At 35.2% G+C, this 23,034-nt stretch overlaps 1 protein-coding gene across 6 annotated transcripts in view; it reads right to left on the bottom strand.

Annotated features, from left to right (window-relative positions):
• Window positions 1-23,034, bottom strand: part of EPHA7 (EPH receptor A7) — a 525,357-nt gene that overhangs the window by 33,041 nt on the left and 469,282 nt on the right. For 4 of the 6 annotated variants that reach the window (XM_055535462.1, XM_055535458.1, XM_055535459.1 and 1 more), the window contains exons 6-7: window positions 7,046-7,170; window positions 4,249-4,432 (exon numbers count right to left, since the gene is read on the bottom strand). In XM_055535462.1, the coding sequence (XP_055391437.1) occupies window positions 4,249-4,432; window positions 7,046-7,170 (309 nt within the window). The remainder of the gene's footprint in view (window positions 1-4,248; window positions 4,433-7,045; window positions 7,171-23,034) is intronic. The other 2 variants (XM_055535460.1, XM_055535461.1) reach the window with 1 other exon arrangement.

Genomic DNA, 23,034 nt, shown 5'->3' with positions numbered 1-23,034 from the left:
ATTACTTGTAGACATTTGGATCACAGCCATTCTGACTGGTGTGAAATGGTACCTCATAGTGGTTTTGATTTGCATTGAAAATACAAAAAACCTCGAATAGCCAAAGCGATCTTGAGAAAGAAGAATGGAACTGGAGGAATCAACCTACCTGACTTCAGGCTCTACTACAAAGCCACAGTTATCAAGACAGTATGGTACTGGCACAAAGACAGAAATATAGATCAATGGAACAAAATAGAAAGCCCAGAGATAAATCCACGCACATATGGACACCTTATCTTTGACAAAGGAGGCAAGAATACACAATGGATTAAAGACAATCTCTTTAACAAGTGGTGCTGGGAAAACTGGACAACCACTTGTAAAAGAATGAAACTAGAACACTTTCTAACACCATACACAAAAATAAACTCAAAATGGAGTAAAGATCTAAACGTAAGACCAGAAACTATAAAACTCCTAGAGGAGAACATAGGCAAAACACTCTCCGACATACATCACAGCAGGATCCTCTATGACCCACCTCCCAGAATATTGGAAATAAAAGCAAAAATAAACAAATGGGACCTAATTAACCTTAAAAGCTTCTGCACATCAAAGGAAACTATTAGCAAGGTGAAAAGACAGCCTTCAGAATGGGAGAAGATAATAGCAAATGAAGCAACTGACAAACAACTAATCTCGAGAATATACAAGCAACTCCTACAGCTCAACTCCAGAAAAATAAATGACCCAATCAAAAAATGGGCCAAAGAACTAAATAGACATTTCTCCAAAGAAGACATACAGATGGCTAACAAACACATGAAAAGATGCTCAACATCACTCATTATCAGAGAAATGCAAATCAAGTAACTTCTTTTGGGTGGATTGTCTTCCTAGCCCTCCTTCCTAACACGAGAGTCACTGTTTCCTGACACCATGATAGCAGTGGGCCGTGCACTCTACCAGTGCTTAACTGTATGGCCAGAACTTGTGAGCAAGTCTCTCTCACTAACTGAGCACATCAAATGTGCTTGTGTGTTTCTGTGCATCCCTAATCCCTAGCACAGTAACCTGTGTGCTAAATCAGTAGTTCTTAAAGCATGTCTGGGAAACCTCAGAAGCTTTCCAAGGAATCTGCAAGGTCAACTATTTTCACATAATAAAATGTTATTTGCCTCTTTCACTTACTCTCACATGCTCACAAGTGCACAGTTGAGTTTTCCAGAACTTAGATGACAAGTGATAATGTCATCATTCTGCTGGCTAATGTAATGTGTCTTGTGAATACTTGTGTTTTAAAAATTTCTCAGTTTTAATTTCTAAAATGATGAATATCAAATAATGTAACCCAAATAATCAAAATCTATTTGGAGATCTTCAACATTTTTTAATAGCTTGTAAGGCTTCCCACGGAGAAGGCGATGGCACCCCACTCCAGTACTCTTGCCTGGAAAATCCCATGGATGGAGAAGCCTGGTCGGCTGCAGTCCATGGGGCCGTGAAGAGTCTGGCACGACTGAGCGACTTCCCTTTCACTTATCACTTTCATGCATTGGAAAAGGAAATGGAAACCCACTCCAGTGTTCTTGCCTGGAGAATCCCAGGGACAGGGGAGCCTGGTGGGCTGCCGTCTATGGGGTCACACAGAGTCGGACACGACTGAAGCGACTTAGCAGCAGTAGCAGCAGCAAGGCTTCCCAAGACCAAAACACTTGAGAATGGTTGTATTAAATAATGAAAGCTGACACTCAAAGCTGTCTGTGTGCTAGGCACTTTGTGTACATTAACTTATTCAATCCTTACAATTGCTCTGAGAGTTGGGTGTCACTCTCTTAGCAACTTGGGCACAGAGAAATAGCTCATCCAAAGTCCCACAGCCAGACATGGCAGAGCTGAAATGTGAAACCAAGAATATTTCTACTAGCTTCAGCTGATACTGATAACTTGTTTTTCTGATTAATGTGAGGTATTCATTTCTTGCTTACTTAATGAGTGTCTTCTATGTGTCAAGCACTATATTAGGCACTTGTAAGACTAAAGTAAGAAATGGGAGATATGGATTGTTCTTTCATCAAACTTTACCTTCCAGTGGAAAGAATATTCTGATGATAAAAATCACCAAATCCTTTCTAATGCAAAATGCATTTTTAGCATTAGTTTCATGTGCTCATTTGGGTTCTACTACTTCATGTCAATCTCTATGATTGTTAGTTATTTCATTTTTAAATAACGAAATAAGGTCTATGAAACTCTACTGCTGCTGCTGCTAAGTCGCTTCAGTAGTGTCCAACTCTGTGCGACCCCATAGATGGCAGCCTACTAGGTACCTCTGTCCCTGGGATTCAGTAGGTAATAAATAATATTCTTAATTTACAAAGTCAGGAAAATACACAAACTAATTTTTTAAAGATTTTAAACTCAAGCTTTAACTGATAAAGAATGTTTGGGTAAGTATAACGGACTGATGTTTCTTTAAGTTTGAACTAATCAGTCGAATATGAAAAAATCATTTAAATTGTTTAATTATATTAGAAACTACAAAGTAAAATATCAGATCAGTCTAAGTGGAAAACTACTTAGAATACATTTAACAGAAGACCACTCAAATGTTTAAATGTTGATAGAGTAAAAGACTGTAATGTTTTGGAGGCCACTGAACTTAGATATTTTCATTTTTAATTTTATATACTCCATTTTAAAAAGATAATAAAGAATACTAAGTTTATCACACCAAGTTATATGAAATCTTTTTCAATGGATGACTTTTGTGTTTATAATTCTATATAACTGATTTACATTTAAAATATATTTCAACATATGTTTTATTATTTGAGGTTGCCAGAGTTACTGCTCAATTTAAAAATATAACAAAATATTTTGAAAAAAAGACTACTGTTAGAAACTTACTAAGCGTGAACTAATGTAAAAGAATACCAATTTATTCTAACTTTTAGAATATCTAGAAAAATATTCTCCCAAAATCAAACTCTTTAATCAAAGTTGCATTGATTTAATTTATTAAAAAAACTTCCTATTAAAAATTGAAAAAAGGAAATCATATACTATTTTAAGCTAATTTTTGTGTAGAATTCCATGAAAAATTAGATTGGCAAGGAGAGAAGGAGGTAACAGCTGGGTGAACCTTGTATGTGAATAACATTGAGAGAAATAAAAAACTTTCAAAATACAGAAACACACCCTGAGGCTTCAACCTAGCTGAAGAACAACCAGCAGTGGTACTCAAGCTGTTCTAAACTTGTCCTCTGACAGTAAACTGGGACGTGCAGCCTCAGATACATCCGTTTATTTGTGATACACTCTAGTTACATGTATTTTTTGTTATGATCCTATGTTGCATTATAAAACACCAAATGGTAAAGGGGACTTGAGATTTTGGTGACGTTCTATTTTTAAGCTTGAATGGAATATACAGAGATATTTAATTATTCTTCTTAATATTTCATATATTCTTTAAATACATTATTTACTATGCTTGAAATATTTCATAAAACCGAAAAAAACAGATGACAAAAGTAAAAATAAATACAAAATCTTCCTCCTGAATGGCAAGTTTTGAAATCATTGCTAAAATTTAAGTAGCTTCAACTAACCCTGATTTTTATAAATTATCTTTCTGTGGAGCATCTTGGTATACTTTCTGGCTTCATTTAGGGGTGTCTATGAAGCGGCAGCTTTGCCTGACAACTAGAAGAAGATCATTTGATGGTCTATGAAGACAGCTTGTGTCAATACACTTTTGAGCAAGCTTTGCTTCTGCTTCTGACTTAATCTTCTCAAAATAAACCCAGTACGTATTAAAGAAATTAGATCAAAGTTTATAACATCACAAAATAGCAAGTTCTATATTATTATTCTGAATAACCTTTACAAAGTATATAGATATATATTTATATGTGCATATACATTCAGGGCCTCCCTGATTAAGCTCACCTGTAAAGAATCTGCCTGCAATGTGGGAGACCTGGGTTCACTCCCTGGGTTGGAAAGATTCCCTGGAGGAGGGCATGGCAACCCACTCCAGTATTCCAGCCTGGGGAATCCCCATGGACAGATGACCCTGGTGGGCTAAAATCCCTGGGGTCGCAAAAAGCCAGACATGACAGAGAGATTAAGCACAGTACAGCACATACATTCACCTTTAAATGTAAAAATCACCTTGAACTAAATCATGACACTCAATATTGAAATAAAAATTACACCAGCGTTATAGAGATAAGAATCCAAACCAAAGGTGGTAATTACCTTCAAACATTTTACCTGTAGCTTCCTCTAGTGTAGCAACGTCAAGTCTGGGACTGTAATTTCCATAACCAGCAGCAGTAAAAGCCCGAATCTGGAAAACATACACTGTTCCTGGCTTCAAGTTATTAATGGAGGCTGAAGTGGACTTGGTTTTTAATGTCGAGTAGGTCCGTTCCCTTTGATCCTGGAAACAATATATACAGGGAATATTTAATTGTGATTACAACCAGACAATTTGACAGCCAATTCTTGCAATTTGTTTCAATTTGCTGCATTGTTTTCATAAAGGCTACATTGTACCCTGTGGAATATTGGAACACTGAGCCATTTCTCAGATAATATAAAATGTAAATGTGACCATGTGCCTTTGTTCTACACATTTCAAAGAGAAATAATTTTGTTAAAACATTTATGATGTTTTGAGTCGTTGCTTTGTTGGTAGAGGGCACATTGGCAAGAACTATTAGTCATAAATATAATCAAATATCCTTTTGACCAAAATGTAACTCCATTTGTAAAATCTATGGTTCAGTAGAAATCTTCACTTCATGATATAGTTATCTTAATATCATTCCTGAATGTTATTCAGCAAGCAAAAAGCCATATGTTAAAAATTAAAAAAGGTATTAAATCAAGAAATTTAGCTAACCACCACCAGCATAGTGACACATCAGTTGTTTTCACTAAAGCCTACACTTCTCACAGAATAAAACCACTTTTGCTAAACAGCATTTAATGGAATATTTGAAGTTATCAATGTAAGACTTATTGTTTTAAGTATAAAACAAATAATTAGATACTTTATGATTTAGCAGTTTTTTAAATATCTTAATTTCTCCATTTTTCAGATATGAAAACTGAGACTTGCAGACTTTAAAAATGTGTTTATCATGTTATATATGATAAGTAAGAATAATATAAAAATTCAAAGAATATAAAAACTCCATAAAACAATATTTAAATGAATAAAAATTTAAAAGTTGATATGATTCTAATGTGCTCTTTATAAAAAAAGTTATAAAAACTACTTGGCAAAATATACGATTCTAGATAGGTTCTTACTTGTTCAACAATAAAACCTGCACTCAACTGTGTCTGGTAATAAAAATATTCAGTGAAATTTAAAAATGTCAAACTGGTTGTTTGAATTATAATATTTGCAAAACTGTAAATAAATGTATACTTAAACTGGACTTAGTAAAGCTGATTTATACTGTCTGCATTATAATCATTTATAAAAGAGTTATATATATAAATATATACAATATATAAAAATATTATAAATATATATTTATCTAAAATAAAAGAATGAGGAAAAACTGATATTAGATGACATAATTTTATATATATATATATCTCACAGGCTTACATATATTATAAAGCAATAGTATTACTTGTAATATTATTTTGTAATTTGCAAATTCAGTAAACAGATATTCTGTTTCTACCATGTAAAAAAGTAACTAATCAAATTTATTCCAGATTTGTAAAATATTGTGTTGCACTGTAAGAAACTTTACTCTCACTTACCACCTAGTATATTTTTAAAACACATTTCATTGTTTTTGAAATCTGATGAAATTTCAGAAGAAACTGTAACTGTCAGAGCTCACTGGAAAACAGACATTACAAAACCAAAACTAAAATCAAGGATCCCCTTAGAAATACATTTGATGGGATAAGAAGTATATCCTCTAGTACAAAAATGAAGTATTTAAAATGTAACTTTGGCCATGGAAGTTATGTATTCATAAAGTAAATAATAAGTAAAAATATAACAAACTTAAAAACTCTGTTTTTCCATTAAAGTGAAAAACAAGTATCCATTGCCAAGGGTTAGCACTGTATGCATTTAAGTGATTTAATCAAGTCAATTCAGTCCCCAAATATTTATAGAGCTTCATGTTTCTATTGTGAAATTCTATCTAAATGGTTAAAATGGTTATGTATATTAGAGCACTTTAGCTAATTAAGTCAATAATAATAATAATAACGCATTATTACTATTACTACTAGTAATAATAATAGTTCCATGTTTCAAACCTTGAATCAGGTTTTCTGTGAGACAGAGACTAGAATATTTGTGAACAGGGGTGTGTCAGTCTTTCTGTCTTTCTCTAGATGGGTCAGAAGTAAATAAACTCAAACATGGAGTTACATTACCATTTACTAAAATTTAGCCATTACAGGCGACTGAAGGAGCAGCACTTGAGTTTTAGCCACACTACTTTTTCACGGAGAGAGGGGTGTAAAGAAATGATAGACATAATTAGCATGATTAGTATAACTTCAGGAGGAATTTAACAGAGTGAAATATAATCACCTGACTACATATTTATTACAGAAAATAGTCTTATTTTTTTCAAATTACTAAATTATTTGAGGCCACCATCATTATCAATGAAACCACATACATAAAATAAGTCATGAAGGGCTCAAATAGATAACCTGAAAGAAACATTTTCAGAAACACATTGGGCTCTGTGGTTTCTGTGGTACTAAACATCCTACATCTAATAATTAGGATATCTAAACTTGAATATCTAAACATACTACTAGTGGAATATTTTCACTGGTGTAACACAAAAACTTAATTCACAGAAACCATCATTATAATAATGAGCCAGAGATTCAGGGAGAGGGTTATTAAAATTGGCTAGCATCAACTATCCATTTTGAAGTAGCTCCAAGCAGTTGGTATTATAATGACTAGCTTTAGTCGAGAGTGCAGTAGGATGACATGAGACACAGCGAGCATCATACGAGGTTGTACGTTTCAGAGGTTCTTAGCACTTACTTTCTCGTAATACTTGATTTCATATTCGGTGATGACTCCATTGGGATGTTCGGGTTCCTGCCAGGAAAGCTCCACACTCCGCTGCAGCACTCTCTCCTTCATTACTCCGCTCACTTGCGAGGGAGCTGTTTGGACAAGATGTGTCAATAAACAATGAGAAAATTCACTGGATGCCTCAAATCAGATGTCACAACTGATCAGTCCCATGCTGTGCCAGTTTCATTAAGGTAAAAGAAAGCACCTTTTCATAGCTCACAATTCAAAAGCTAATGAATATTCAAACAGGACCTTATTACTGTTCATAAACCTTAATAGAAATTTAAATTAAAGTGCAAACAGCAGAAGATAGCATTGTTCAAGTTAGTGAAAAATGGAAACGATGGGGTTGAGAATGACAATTAAGCAAATAAATGCTAATTAAGGCTACAAAATATGATTTCAGATTAATCTCCAGTGATAAACTAAGTCCAAATATTTATTTCATATACAATGACAATACACTTTTTAAAAGAAAAAATAATTTAACACTGTGCCAGGTAAAGTATATGGAATGGCTACTTTCATCTTTAATGAAAGGAATCACTCTTTAAAAGAGATGGTTTTATGTCTGACATGCATGTGTCTGTGTGTGTGTGAGTGTGTTCCCAAGAATTCTACTTAACCTTGAAAAAAAATTTATACTTCATTAGGTCAAGATGCAAGAAAATGCTAAGGCTTCTGTTACTTAAATATCAATATGTATGTGTGAACACATACACACACACACACAAATGCTTGCACATGTAATTTATACCTATATAACCTAGGCTTCAAGCTTTAATAGAAGTAATTCAAGCTATAATTTTGCTTTCTTTTTCTATACAGATAATAATATGCTTAGAATTCTTTCATCCTAATTAGTGGCATATACTCTTTTTGGTAGCTAAGACTGTGGAATGTAGGAAACTAATTTGCTCTGTCTAATTTGCTCAGTGATGATTAACTAGTTGTCTTCTCTGTCTAAATGAGTAGTCACACTGGCTTGGCTGAATTTCAGTGGGGTCATTATGTTTCATGTATCATGCTCTATCTCATTCTGTAAAATATTTTCAGGCTGTTAATTTAATTTTCAGATGTCCAAAATTGTTAATAATCCTGCTGACAGAAAAGCAATTAAATGGGGCTAAAGCTGTTTAAGCAAGCTTCTGATGTTTATCCCTTTGGCTTTATTTTGTTTCTTCTACTTCTTAATATTTTCTTATATCAATGTCGAGAAAAAAACATTTGTCACAGCTTTCTGGCTTGGCGATTTTGAGGGAAGGACCTGGAAGATGCATGACTCCCATTTCCTCTCAGATTACTAACAAAAGCATAACTAGGGCAGATTAAGTGGAACAACTTTCCCTTTAGGGGCATGCAGCTGAAGTACTCAACATACTGTGTTTACAGACTGTGTTTCTGATATGTTTCCAATAAAGCCAATTTCTAATAAGAAATCTTACTTTTTTCCATGACTTTTAAAACCTTAATATATGCAATGAAGAAATATTTGTTTCTAAAGTGATTTATCTCTCCACCCAAAACATTTTTAGCATCTCTACAACTATGTGGTTCAAGAAGTTGCATCCCCAAACCACAGCCTTGGAAACACAAACCTCAACTAGTGGTGAGATAAGGTCTTATTGATACTTAGCCAGTAATCTCTAATAGTCTAATTTACTTCAAACCACTCATAAAATCTGTGCATGCTGCGTGCTAAATTGCTTCAGTCATGTCTGACTCTTTGTGATCCTGTGGACTATAGCCCACCAGGCTCCTCTGTCCATGGAATGGTCGGGGCAAGAACACTGGAGTGGCTTGCCATACCCTCCTCCAGGGGATCTTCTCGACCCAGGAGTCCCATCGCCATCTCTTGGTTCTTTTTACCTGGGAAGCCCCATAAAACCTGTATTTTATTTTCTATCAGTTAAAAAATAGAATGCAGCACAGGTGAGAATACTACACTAGTCAATACATAAATTACTCAATAAGGCTGCTGGGCCTCCCATCAGGGTGTATGGCATGATGTGTGCCATTTGGAAATAGGTTAGATGGAAATTGGTTACAGCTAATTTGTAGGTCTCTTTTAGGAACACACGTAGCTTCATGTGATTTGGAAGTGTAAGTCAAACTATAAAGCATTTTGCTTTGTTTCTATTACTAAACACTTAGCAGCAGGAGCAGCAGCAGCAGACACTGAATCCTGCAAGATACTGTGGAGACTTGAGGTATAAATGTACCTAACTTAGTTTCTGACATGTTGTAGCAAGATATAAGCACAGAATGAGACTTGATTTCTGCAAGTTATACATTAACATTATACTCATTATTTCACCCTGAAAAAGAATTTACCAATAAAATGATGATAATTGAGGATTGAGGGGAAAAGATGCCAAAAATGCACTTGAAATATATAGTATGTTGAAGCTCATGGCACTTTTGTATGAGGAGTCATATCTGTCAGTGACTATACTCCTGATTTCCTGTGTATTTCTTATTTAAAAAAATTTATCCCTTGCTGATACTGTATCAAGTCACACATTTAAGAGTCAGAGACAGAAGTACTAGCATATAGCCCTTGAGAATAGATAAACTGCATGATAGGAAAAATCTTTCCCTATCTTATGTCCTTCAAATACAATACTTTGGTACATAAAAATTGATAATATTTTCCCTTGTGTTTCAAAATCTCAGGCATAGAGAATATACAACTCACAAGATGTACAGTTTATAAACAAAATTATCTCTAAGCTAATCAGATTCTAGCAGTCATTCTTTTCAGATAAAGTTATACACAGAAGTAAAATTGAAGGAAGAAATCTTAAAACACATTGATTTCTATGGTTAATATATTTTATCTGATAAATTAATCACACTGTTACAGTTTCACTAAGAATATGATCTTACACCAAAATAGTCAATTAACTACAAACTGAAGTTCATTTTGAAAAGAATATGCATACAACTAACCAAATTATATCCATACTTAAGAACCAAAATGGCATTATGACATTTACATTATAATTTTCAAAATAAAGTGAAATCAAATCTTTTGTAATTGGAATTAATGTGAAGCTAATAAATATTAAATAGCAATAATAAATTTCCTTCATTGGAAAATGTAGGAAAACAGGAAAGATTTTAAACATGACTTTGTAGTAGGATTTCTAAAAAATGATTAACAGATTAATTTCTCAACTAAGTTTCTAGAAATATTCAAATATAAAAATTCAACTGAAGGAACAGATGGAACATTTTGCCCTTAATTATTTTCAAGACTTATTGGGGACATATTTGGAGTCTATAAAATGACAGTGAATGATGATCTTGGAAAATACAGAAATGGTTTCTGTGTTTTAAAGTGGCAGATCTCAACAGCATAAAAACAAAGTCGATAAAGTTGATGCCACAAAAAGCAAAGTTGAATAACAAGCCAAAAGGTAAATTTGTGGGCAATGGGATCATTAGTATGAGTCTTTGAATTGAAAATAATCAGTAAGAACGGTGGGTTTATGTACAGACCTGAACCAATCAGTATTTTAGAGATTTTGAGATGCAAGCATTCATGCATGATCTTTGATCTCAATTTTCAATTAAAATCCAAGTACTAAAAAATATATTCAAATTACAAGATGGAATGTACTTATAGGGTTTCCCAGGTGGCCCAGTGGTAAAGAATCTGCCTGCCAAGCAGGAGACTTGGGTTCAGTACCCAAGACTGGGTTGGGAAGATCCCCTGGAGAAGCAAATGGAAACCCACTCCAGTATTCTTGCCTGGAAAATCCCATGGACAGAGGAGCCTGGAGGGTTACAGTCCATGGATTTGCAAAGAGTCAGACCCAACTTAGCGACTAGACCATCACCATCTGTATACTTGTAAGGGCTCCATTTTACCCCCACCCCCACCAAAATATTAAGCTTACCTATAGTTATGGAAACATTTCCTAGCACAGAGTGAGGAGAAAGACAATTTTAAAACATAATGTAGTCAGTCAATAGCACTCCAAAGTTCATACTCTATAATCTCTGGACTGTGTAAATTTGCAACATTACTAGGCAAAAGGGACACTACGATATAATTAACGTTATAGACCATACAATAAAGATATTTTCTTGGACTTTTTCCAACCTAATTACACTATCCTTTATGAACAGAGAGATTTTTTCCACCCAGGGTTAGATAGATGTTGCAAAAGGTGAAGCCAAAGAGATGTGAAGAATGAGAAGGAAACACAAGATATGAGGGCAATCTTTAAGGATCAAAGTCATGCCACAGGTGTTTAGAAGCAGAGAAATAGAAACCATGATAGAAGCACAAAGACTTGGAATTCTGACAACATCAATGAGACTGGGGGTAGATCTTCCCCAGAGTCTTTAGGTGAGCCCCCAACCCGTCTGATAACTTGATTTCCATCCACTAGGCTGGCAGTTGAGGCTCCAGCTGAGCCCCACAGTCCCACTGTATGCAGACTTCTGACCCACAGAACATGGGGATAAGAAATGAGTGTTGTTAAGTTTCTGTGGTAACTATGTATGGTAACAGTAGAAAATTAATAGACACAGTAAAGGAAAAATAGACTTACTGGATTTTAACAAAGTTGATGAAAAAAGTTTAGTGATAAGGTAGTTTATACTAGTGTGATGTATCAAAATTTACACTGAAATAACATGGAGTCAAGGAATTTTGATCTTGATTAGGACTCAAAACGTATCTTATAGAAAAGAAATCTCCATTATACACCTGGAAGAAACTTTCTTTTTGTGATTAGAACGTCAATGAAGCTCATAAATTTGATTTTGGACTTAAAGAAGTAATTTATTGATACTTGTTATTTTCACTACATTTAAATGATCTCAATGAATTTCAGCAAAGAATGGTGAGTGGAAAATAATATTTGTGTTTCTAAACAATACAATCAGGTAAGATGGGTCAACAAGTTCTTCAACAGATATGAAGTTGTGTAGAAATCTTTTACTACACAACTAAAGTTGTTATATCTATTGACATTTTTTAGATTCCCATTGCCTGCATGCATGCTCAGTCTTTTTAGTCTTGTCCGACTCTTTGTGACCCTGTGAACTGTAGCCTGCAGGCTCCTCTGACCACAGGGATTCTCCAGGCAAGAGCACGGGAGTGGATTGCCAATGCCCTCTTTCCAGGGGATATGCCTGACCCAGGGAATGCCTCTCTCACACCTCCTACATTGGCAGGCAGGTTCTTTACCATGAGCTCCACCTGGGAAGCCCATCAGCCAACTGAATAAAGTTAATATCATTCCAATAGGGTAATAAAACACTTCACAAGAACAACAAAAGTCACTCCTCAGCTAAAAAGAGCCTTGTTCTTTAAGCAACAGTCAACATCTTCGAAAAAATGATCTACTAATACATCTTTCTGGAAATAAATCTTTTTCTGTCATCAGCTAATTAGTAACCAATTATTTGGATGTTTAATTAACTACTGTAGGAATTAGTAAGCCTAATTACTAATTAAAATAGTTAATTCTCTATTAAAATGCTTTAAAGGGCAAAGACCTGAGGTTTGTCATGAAAGCTACTATGGCCATTAGTCCTAAACGTGAAACTGGACTCCTGCTCATCTGTGGTTAAGTGCTGCCTAAAATATTAATTGATGAGGGGGTTAATTTGTAACTCTAGGTGCATTTGTATTTTCAAAGAATTATTATGTAATTATAACTATTAACACAAATAAAATAAACTACTGTAAAAATAGGTAGGTACAAATTAGGCAGCTGTCCAGAACTAAGTGTACTATTCACACCAGTGCTACCCAGAAAAGAATAACTAAATTATAACCCAATATTGTTCAGCTGGTAAAGAATCTGCCTGCAATGCCGGAGACCTGGGTTCAATCCCTAGGTTGGGAAGATCCCCTGGAGAAGGAAAAGGCTACCCACTCCAGTATTCTGGCCTGGAGAATTCCATAGACTGTATACTCCATGGGGTCACAAACAGCTGGCCATAACTGAGCGACTTTCACTTTCAATCTGGCAATTCAGCGAAGCTAAGGAGGTCTTGACACTGAGTCATACATGTCACCTATGTTTTCAATCAACAGTTAATATTTTTTACTAGTTCAGTTCTAGTCAATAAATATGTGGCGTTTAGTCTATGCAGGGCATGGTAGCATTTCTGTATAAATTTACAGTTTGCTGTGCTATACTGTGCTGTACTTAGCAGTTCAGTTGTGTCTGACTCTTTGTGACACTATTGGGCTATGGCCTGCTAGGCTCCTCTGTCCATGGAATTCTCCAGGCAAGAATATTGGAGAGGGTTGCCATACCCTCCTCCAGGAGATCTCCCCAACCCTGGGTATGAACCCACATGGCAGGTGGACTCGTTACTATCTGAGCCACCATGTATCACCTCCTTTCTTCCCTACTATAACTGTTAAGGTAGGTACCATTGTTCTATTTTATTGATGGAAAAGCTGAGGGTTATGGAAATTAAGTAGCATCCACTCAGAAAGGGAAAGATTTTGGAATCAATCACATTTTAAAATTCTAATCCCATGCCTTTTTTCAACTACACTGCAACAATTCTAGGTGCTGGCACTTCTTGAGAGCAGGTACTAGAAGCAGAAAAGCTGTTACGCCTCACACTTAACGTTAGTTGAGAATCCAGGAGGGGCCATAATGATGAAGAGACCCTTAGGGGATGCATTTTAGAAGGCAGGGATGATATAATTCTAATAGTTCAAAATCTTGATAGTTTTCATTTGTGCTATATTTTATAACCTGTATCATTTAACACATACAGATATGCATTGCTCTTTAACCAGCCGTCTGTGGATGTACTATTGATATATTTGACCAGACACTTACAAATATAAGCATGTTCCCCTCCCATGTCTTTCTCTTATAAATTATGCTTCAATAAAACTGCTGGCAAATTGGTATTTAATATGGATCATCTAAGGAGGATAAAACATTTCAGAGTGGTTTAGTGCCTGCAGGTGAAAAGAGGTAGGTGAGGTTATATGGATTGAATAGGTAAAACATGCCATTATTAAAACTCACTTAGAATCATTGCTTTATCAAAGAAAATTGGGGCTAAATAAAGTTACTATTACTTAAAATGTTTTAGACAGTGCCACTCAAAGTGCAGACTGGCTACTCCAATTGCAGAAGCAAATTTTTGGCCTATGAGGAGATGATGAAGTAATGTGAGAGGTACACCTAAGTCAGCAAGCATTTTTTTGTTCTTGCTCGGATGACATTTTTTTCTTAACAGAACTTTCTTAAAGAAGAAGCATTAAAAAAAAGAAAGAAGTATTTATTTTTCTTTACAGTCTCTTTGATCACATTCTTTCTGGTACAAGCTACTTGTCACATACTAGCATTTTTAGTAGCAATGACTTTTAAAAGTATATTAGCATTAGTCTGAAGTAAACTTCACTGTTACACTGAAATGCCCAGAAGGTAAGATCACTATAATATTTTTATTGATTTCTGATGTTTCATTAATTTTAAAATTTAACATGTAATTTTTTCACTACTGATTATAGTATAACCAAAGTATTGTATGGGCTTTACCATGCTGGTGGCTTAGACGGTACAGAATCCACTTGAAATGCAGAAGACATACATTCTATCCCTGGGTTGGGAAGAGGGCATGGCAATCAATTCGTATTCTTGCCTGGAGAATCTCCATGGACAGAGGAGCCTGGTGGGCTACAGTACATAGTGTCACAAAGAGTGGGACATGACTGAGCATCTAAGCATGGCACAAACTATTGTACAGACTACAAGGTTGACAAGACCCACCTTCAGGGAGATTTTAGTGTAAGAAACAATTTAGAACATGAATATGCAAAATTTGAATGCACAACTTAAAGCATCGGTGAAATATGAACCAAGTGCTAGCAAATTATCAGGAGGCAGTAAGGAGTAAAACACATAAAAACTTTCATTGTTGCAAAAAAACATCTGTAGTTCAGTGTTTGATTGGTGTAAGTCTCTGTATTCAGTTGCATCCGACTCTTTGCAGCCCCGTGGACTGTAGCCCACCAGGTTCCTCTGTCCAGGGAATTTTCCAGGCAAGAATACTGGAGCCATTTGCATTTCCTACTTTAGGGAATCTTCCTGACCAGGGATTGGACATGGGTCTCTTGCGTTCCCTGCATTGGCAGGCGGATTCTTTACCATTAGTGCCACCTGGAAGGCCCATTTGACTGGTATAACTACATAAATTAATTATCAAGAATGTTGATATTGTGTCTATAATCTGCATGAAATAACTTTCTATTGCAAATAGTAACATAGCCAGGTTCAAGACTGGACCCATGAATTTTTCTCTGGTGGCCTCCACAAATAAGTTACAATTCATTGAATCATTCTTCATCTGCTTCAGCTAGTAGAGATCTTTTTTTCTAAAACCCTATTTCCCTAGTGGATAGTACTACACAATGTAACAATTAATTTATAGCTATTTATCTCCTCAGTTATTTTGATGCTCCTTGAAGTCAGGAAATGTGGTGAAGCAGTTGAGTAAAGGAGTGAAGAGCACGGGATCATGAGTTAGTCTACCGGGTGTGCACCTGGTTTTCAGCACTTATTTGCAAATTATGCAATCGTGAACAATGAACCAAACTTCTTGAGCATCGGTTTTCTCAGCTTTAAAACAGCTATAATCAGAGTACATACTTTATAAACAGAACTGTCTTGGAAATCAGTACATGATTACATGTTAAATGTTTAAAACCATTCCTGCGACATGGTAAGAAATATATACATATATGTATACTATTATTCTACATTTATTTTGTTTGTGTTAGACTTACTGATGCCTGGGACCCATTCCAGAATACACTGATCTTGGGGTCAGATTCAGGCATAATTATTTCAAATGGTACTCAGATGAAGCTGATGAACAGCTAAGTTTGAGAACAATTGCTCTGAAGCTTTGGCAGGAAAATAAACTGTCAATTCAATGTGGAATTTCAGGATTGTCTATAATAAATGCTGGCAAATGTAAGGTTTTTCAATATTGACAGGTTTTATTCAATTTCAGTAATTTAGAAATGACCAATTTCTATAATTTATACTTTCTATTTTATACATGCCAGCTAAACAGAAAGACATTGAGGTTAAGTCATTTAGAAGGAACATATCACTGTAAAAAAATCAAATGACTACCAAAATGGAAAGAGGACAAACACATGTTCTTTTCAAAATACTATATATTAAGTTGAGAGAAAAATACAAATGAAGCAATCTCTTCTATTTTATGTGGTGGGGAAACTGTTAATTTGATTACTTGTTAAAAATCCATATACTTTTGCTTGTGGTCTATCAAGTAATATGACTCCATCTCTAATTTTCTATGAATCCAGAGTTAAAAGCTACCTTATTTATAAGGTCAACTATGTGACTACTCTTACTTTAATGATGAACTAGTTATAAAAATGATTTATAAGGAAGCATGGGATAGCTATAGCCTATAAGAGACCATTTCAATAATGAAAATAAATGCTTAAACAGAATAAAATATATGGGCATGTATGTATACACATTTGTTAGTGGCCAAAACCTCCTTTACAGGGCAACAGAATAACCTTTTCAGCTGTGTACATTTTCTTTGACCTTGGAACATGTTTTATTATAAATAGAGAATAACATTGTATTTTAATGACAGAAATATTATAATGACAGCGATTTTTGAAACATTAATATACTACAAATCTTTGTGTTATGGGTATCTTTAATTATAATTTTCACATCCATCTATTTACATTTTTTATAACATAAATATACTTTCTTTTAGCTTATATTAAAAATAGACTTCTAAATTATTTTTTATTTGATATGCTGTAACTTTATTTCCTTACAATATGACAAAAACTATATATATAATGAAACTATATAAATTATTCTTAAGTTATGTAATAATATATACTAATATTTACATATATAATTATGTGGCTAAGTAAGCTCATTTGTTCCTCTTCTTAAGTGGGTACATAATATTTAAAATATTGTTCTGTACATTACAATAACATTCTGGAAATCTGAAGATTCAGTTTACCTTCACAGGCATTGTAATATTTACTTAAATAACATGTAGGTTGTTTAAGAGGAACATTGTCAATAGAAAGAATATTAAATAAAGAGGAGATGTGAGATTTGCCTTAAAGCAGTGCATTAATAATATACATGCAGAATAAATCATATTTTTCCATTAGAATAAAATTTACATTACTGAATGCCAACTGTGTGCTTACAATGTGACCACACTGAATTTTTAATCCCCAAATCCTTTTCCAGTACACCACCATTTCTCATTATTACAAAATGAGTATAATGTGTTACAACCAAAATTTCAAAAAATGAAACCATAAAAACTGAGTTCTCTACATATCGTGATACAGTTTCATAAAATGTTTGTTTCACATATATGAGTGTTTATGTATGAATATTGTTGTTGTTTAGTTGCTAAGTTGTATCTGACTCTTCTTGCAACACCATGGACTATAGTCTGCCAAGCTCCTCTGTCCATGGGATTCTCCAGGCAAGAATACTGGAGTGGGTTGCCATTTCCTACTCCAGGGAACTTTCCCAGCCTAGGGATAGGAACCTTGTCTCCGGCATTAGCAGGCAGATTCTTTACCACTGAGATTCCAGGGAAGCCCATGTATAAATATATCAAAGTATAGATAAACAATGTGCATCTATGAATTACTTTTAATAAATACATTTAAAATATTTTAAAACTCATTTATACTTGAAATTCATATTTCTAATTGAGCGCAAATCTGTTTACAAAGAGGTATGCATGTGTTAAAGTGATACAATACAAAATAGAATACAGCAAAAGTAAGTATGACAGTTTCCTATTAAACATCATTCTTTTACTTTATCCCAAGTTCTTGATAAGAGTTAAAAGAGAACAGCAAATGTCATTATATTCTGGCCACCATCAATTTCATACTTTTCCACCATACAGTTTATTTTTTCTGCCTGTGTCTTTTTAGGCCTAAAACTCACATGTATCCAAGTCAATATATTTTCTTGAATATTATCTAACAATATTGGTTTTGCAGCTATTGGTCCTCATTAGTGGTTTTGTCTGTCACTTTTTTTTTACATTTTTTCCAGAAATCATCACTCTAGTGCTCTTTACAACTAATTCGATTTTAATTCTCCATTCAAAGTTTGATTATTCAAGAAGGAAAAGAAGAAAGGAAGAAGAAGAAAGTAAAAGGAAGAAGAGGAAGAGAAGATGGAGGGGCAGAAAAAGAAGGAAACCTAAAGTGTCTCGAAACTCACTAAAATTATCTCACCTAAAATGTGCAATTAAAAAATGTTATAATCCCAAATGCTCCAGGTACTCTGAGTATATGTCATCTCCAAAGTGCATTAACTTAAGAGATTCATATTGCTTAATAATAAGTTCTCACCACCAGTCAAGATTTATTACTGTATTTCAAGAACCTACTACAAACTAAGCACTTAGTTTAATAGAGTCTGCTAAATACATTTCGACTAGCATTGTGGCTTGTATTTTAAAGCTGTTGCTGCTGCCTAGGAAGTTAGGCATAAATGAAAGCTGCGTTAAATATCCTAAACCTGTATAATGCCAATGGTGCCTTGTGGCATTAATTTAGTAAATAACATTTTAGTACCAAAACAAAATTAATGCAGTTTCTTAAAGCAGCCAATTAATACTCAAAGAGTCACTTTTATGCACTGGGAAAATCTGGTTTATAATGAATAACTATATATAGGGAGATTTACCAATTTAGGAATAAGTTTGGTTTCAAAGGTTAATTTGTAGTTTAGTTGTTTATAATTTAGACTTCATTTTCCATAGAAATCAGTATCATAAATAGCATTTAAATTGCCAGGATAGCCAACAAACACCTTTGACCCAGAATGTTGCTAAAATATTGTACATTTGTATAGAAAACAAGTTAAAAACAATTCTGCTTTAATCTAGTGAATATGCAAAACAGAAAATGGGTTTGCCCATTTTTATCAAATGCCCATCTATATTCTGATTACTATTGAATACAGATACTTCAATATAGGCATCAAAATCTTCCAGAATCCTCCTAAAATACTGATGTCTCTTAGCCAGAAATAGAAACTGATCAATGTTTGCTTAGCTTCTGCCCCTGCCCTCATCTTTCATATATGGAGATTTGATTTTATTTCTAAATAGTCTCCTGCACTATTCCTTCTCAATGACTAACTAGAACTCAAGCACAGGACAATAATGTCCCAGCTTCACCCTCTTATCAGTTAGAGCAGGAGTCTATGGCCCCAGGCCAGATCTGGCTAGTTACCTGTTTTTACAAGGAAAATTTCACTAGAACACAGCTGCATCTACCTGCTTACATATGGTTTATGGGTACTATTTGTGCTAAAATACAAGAGGTTTGGAATTAGAAAATATGGCCTATAAAGCATGAAATTTTTATTATCTGGTCCTATTCAGAAAGTTTGCTCACTTCTAAGTTAGAGCTTGTTTGGTTGCAAGTAAGAAAACCCACAGAAATAGTGTTTTTTTTTTTTTTTCTTTTTCTCATTCAAAAATGAATATACTTCACAGATAGGCTGTTGCTATATTGGGTTCAGTGGCTCAAGGATGGAGAGAGATTCTCCTGGCCTTTCCCTCAATGTTGCAATGTGTTAAGGTTGCTGCTACTACAGCAATAGCATCCACGTTGCAGGCATGCGATGAAAAGGCAGTGTGGAATGCTCAAGGTCTAAATAAAGAAAAGCAACTTTTTCAGCAAGCTCGAGCAATCTTTTGTTTATGTCTCATTCATCTTCTTTCCTAAGTTGGACATGGATTTCTATAATTTAAGCAGGGTATACTGCTGTTCTAAAAAAAGGATAGTAAATAAGAAGAAAGGACTTAATAGGGAGGAAACTAGAGGTTTCTGCCAGCCTTGTCTTCCCCACAGCAAGAGAAAAGGAGATCAATCACTTAACTTGATTCCTATCCTTCCAGCCTCCTCAATTAATTTCTCTTCTGAATATAGAACAGAACATATCAAGGAAAGTCATTCAGATTCCTAACTGAAGGCATTAGATGATGCATAAAAAAAGACGGTTATGTAAACTGGGACTTAGAGAGATATTTGCTAGCTGCTGCTAAGTCCCTTCAGTCGTGTCCAACTCTGTGCGACCCCACAGACGGCAGCCCATGAGGCTTCCCCGTCCCTGGGATTCTCCAGGCAAGAACACTGGAGTGGGTTGCCATTTCCTTCTCCAATGCATGAAAGTGAAAAGTGAAAGTGAAGTCGCTCTGTCGTGTCCGACCCTTAGCAACCCCATGGACTGCAGCCTACCAGGCTCCTCTGCCATGGGATTTTCCAGGCAAGAGTACTGGAGTGGGGTGCCATTGCCTTCTCCAAGAGAGATATTTAGGATATCACTAAATCTTTATTAGCCAAATTTAAAGGTAAGGTGGGCTTTCCAGGTAGCACTAGTGGTAAATAACCCACCTGTCAATGCTGGAGAAGTTAAGAGACCTGGGTTCAGTTCCTGGGTCGGAAAGATCCCCTAAAGTAGGAAATGGCAACTCACTCCAATGTTCTTACCCAGAGAATGCCATTGACAGAATAGTCTGGCGGGCAGTATTCCGTAGGTTTGCAAAGAGTTGTACACGACTGAAGCAACTTAGCATTCCCTCACACAAGAGTACAGTGAGAAAAAGATTTTTTTTCCCTTGTTTGGCTGTATCAGGGAGTTACTTGAGGTAAGGCTTTTTCTTGTAGGACCAGACAGCTGTAGAAAACCTGAAGAGTTCAACAGTCAGGTCTGAAAAGGTTGTATCTGGTGATTTAAACATTTTTTCTTTTGAAAGAAACCACTTATTAGACATCAAGAATAGCACATTAACTAACAGAGAACATTTTGTAAGAACACCTTTAAATGATATTATTTCATTTAACCATTTGACATGAGAAATTCCTATGTGAGAGTCTCAAATTGACAGTACTAGCAAGGAACATACCACCATGCATATTTTAGCCACTTAGTACATGCTAAGTACATGGATACATTTATCACATACCAGTTACCCTTTCTCTTTTATGTAAGCAATCGCTTCCTCTTTATTGGATTTGGCCTAATAGATTTTACAGGTTTCCCCTGTGAAAATTAAATTATTTCTCAAACCTATACCCCCGTCCATCTCCCAGAGAATTGCTCTTCTTCCCTTTATATCTGAATGTGCCAAACAGTTATCTAGATTATTTTTTTCCCTTTCTTTAAAACTCTTTCATGCACCAACCTTCTTCAGTCTGGCTTTAGTCTACTTCATTCCATCCCACTGTTTGGATAAGCCACCAAAGCCTTCAGTCTAACCACATGGAAGAACTTTTCTCAATCCTCATCTTTCTTGCATTCTCAACAACATTAATATTGTTAACTTTTTCTCATTTTATCCTTGGCTCCCAAGACACATTATTCTAGTTTTTTCTATCTGTGTGGTTAGTTCTTTTGTTTCCTTTGCAAGCCCTTTCTCCTCAAGCAGTAGTCAAATTTCTGGAAGGTTGTATAAAAAGATGCTTATATTTATTAGTCATTGCTGCTGCTGCTAAGTCACATCAGTCGTGTCCAACTCTGTGTGACCCCATAGATGGCAGCCCACCAGGCTCCCCTGTCCCTGGGATTCTCCAGGCAAGAACACTGGAGTGGGTTGCCATTTCCTTCTCCAATGCATGAAAGTGAAAAGTGAAAGTGAAGTTGCTCAGGCATGTCCGACTCCTAGCGACCCCATGGACTGCAGCCTACCAGGCTCCTCCGCCCATGGGATTTTCCAGGCAAGAGTGCTAGAGTGGGGTGCCATTGCCTTCTCCAAAGAAATGTAAATTGAAACCATATTAAAATACTGCTTGATACCAACTAGAATGGCTTGTAACCAACAAGACAGGTAGTAACAAGTCTTAGCAAGGATGTGGAAAAACCAGCACTCTCATATGCTGTTGGTGGGAAATGTAAAATATAACAGCCATTTTCAAAAAGCAGTTTGGCAAATTTTTAAATATTTAGATATAAAGTTACCATATAACACAGTAATTAAACTCTTAGTAGTCTACCCTGGAGAAATGAAAACATAGATCCACATGAAGACTTAAACAAGAATGTTTATAGCAATTTTATTCATGTAGCCCAAAAAGTGGAAACAACCTAAAGATCCATCAACTGTTAACTAATAAAATGAAATACTATACGAGGGAAATATATACTAGGGAACAGTATATATTCATTCCATAAAAATGAATGGACTCACTATATGGTACAACATGAATGATCCTCAAAAAATTATGCTAACTGAAAGACTCAGATGCATAAGACCCACATTGCATGATTCTATTTATATAAAATGTTTAGAAAGACATCCCTATAGAGGCAAAAATTAGATTAGTAGTTGGCTAGGTCTAGGGGTAGGAATGGGGATAGACCAAAAATGGGCAGGAGATATCTTACTAAGGTAATGGTAATACTTTAATATTTTATTGTAGTGATGATTACACAACTCTTTACATTTACCAAAAACCATTGAATGATACACTTGAAAGGGATGAATTTTATAGTATGCAAATTCTGTCTAATGAAAGCTGTTAAAAATGGGCTTTCCATGACTTTAGAATAAGGATCAAAACTAACATAACTTACTGTTTGACCTCCAACTTTCCAGCCTCACCATGTATAAATATCCCCACATTCTGTGCATCCTATACTTTTGTTCTTCAGCGGTGACAAATTCCCATTCACACGCAGATAAAACCTCATTCTGACTGCTCCTCTTAGAGTATCTTTTCCAACTTCTCTGACTGAATACAACCCAACCTATTTTGTATGCTCATTCCCAGGTGGCACCAGTGGTAAAGAACCTGGTTTGAACCCTTGGTTGGGAAGATCCCCTGGAAGAGGAAATGGCAACTTACTTCAGTGTTCTTGCCTAGAGAATCCCATGTACAGAGGAGCCCATAG

This window comes from Bubalus kerabau, chromosome 9, assembly GCF_029407905.1.
Source record: "Bubalus kerabau isolate K-KA32 ecotype Philippines breed swamp buffalo chromosome 9, PCC_UOA_SB_1v2, whole genome shotgun sequence".
Lineage (NCBI taxonomy): Eukaryota > Metazoa > Chordata > Mammalia > Artiodactyla > Bovidae > Bubalus > Bubalus kerabau.
This window is presented reverse-complemented; position numbering and strand designations above follow the sequence as displayed.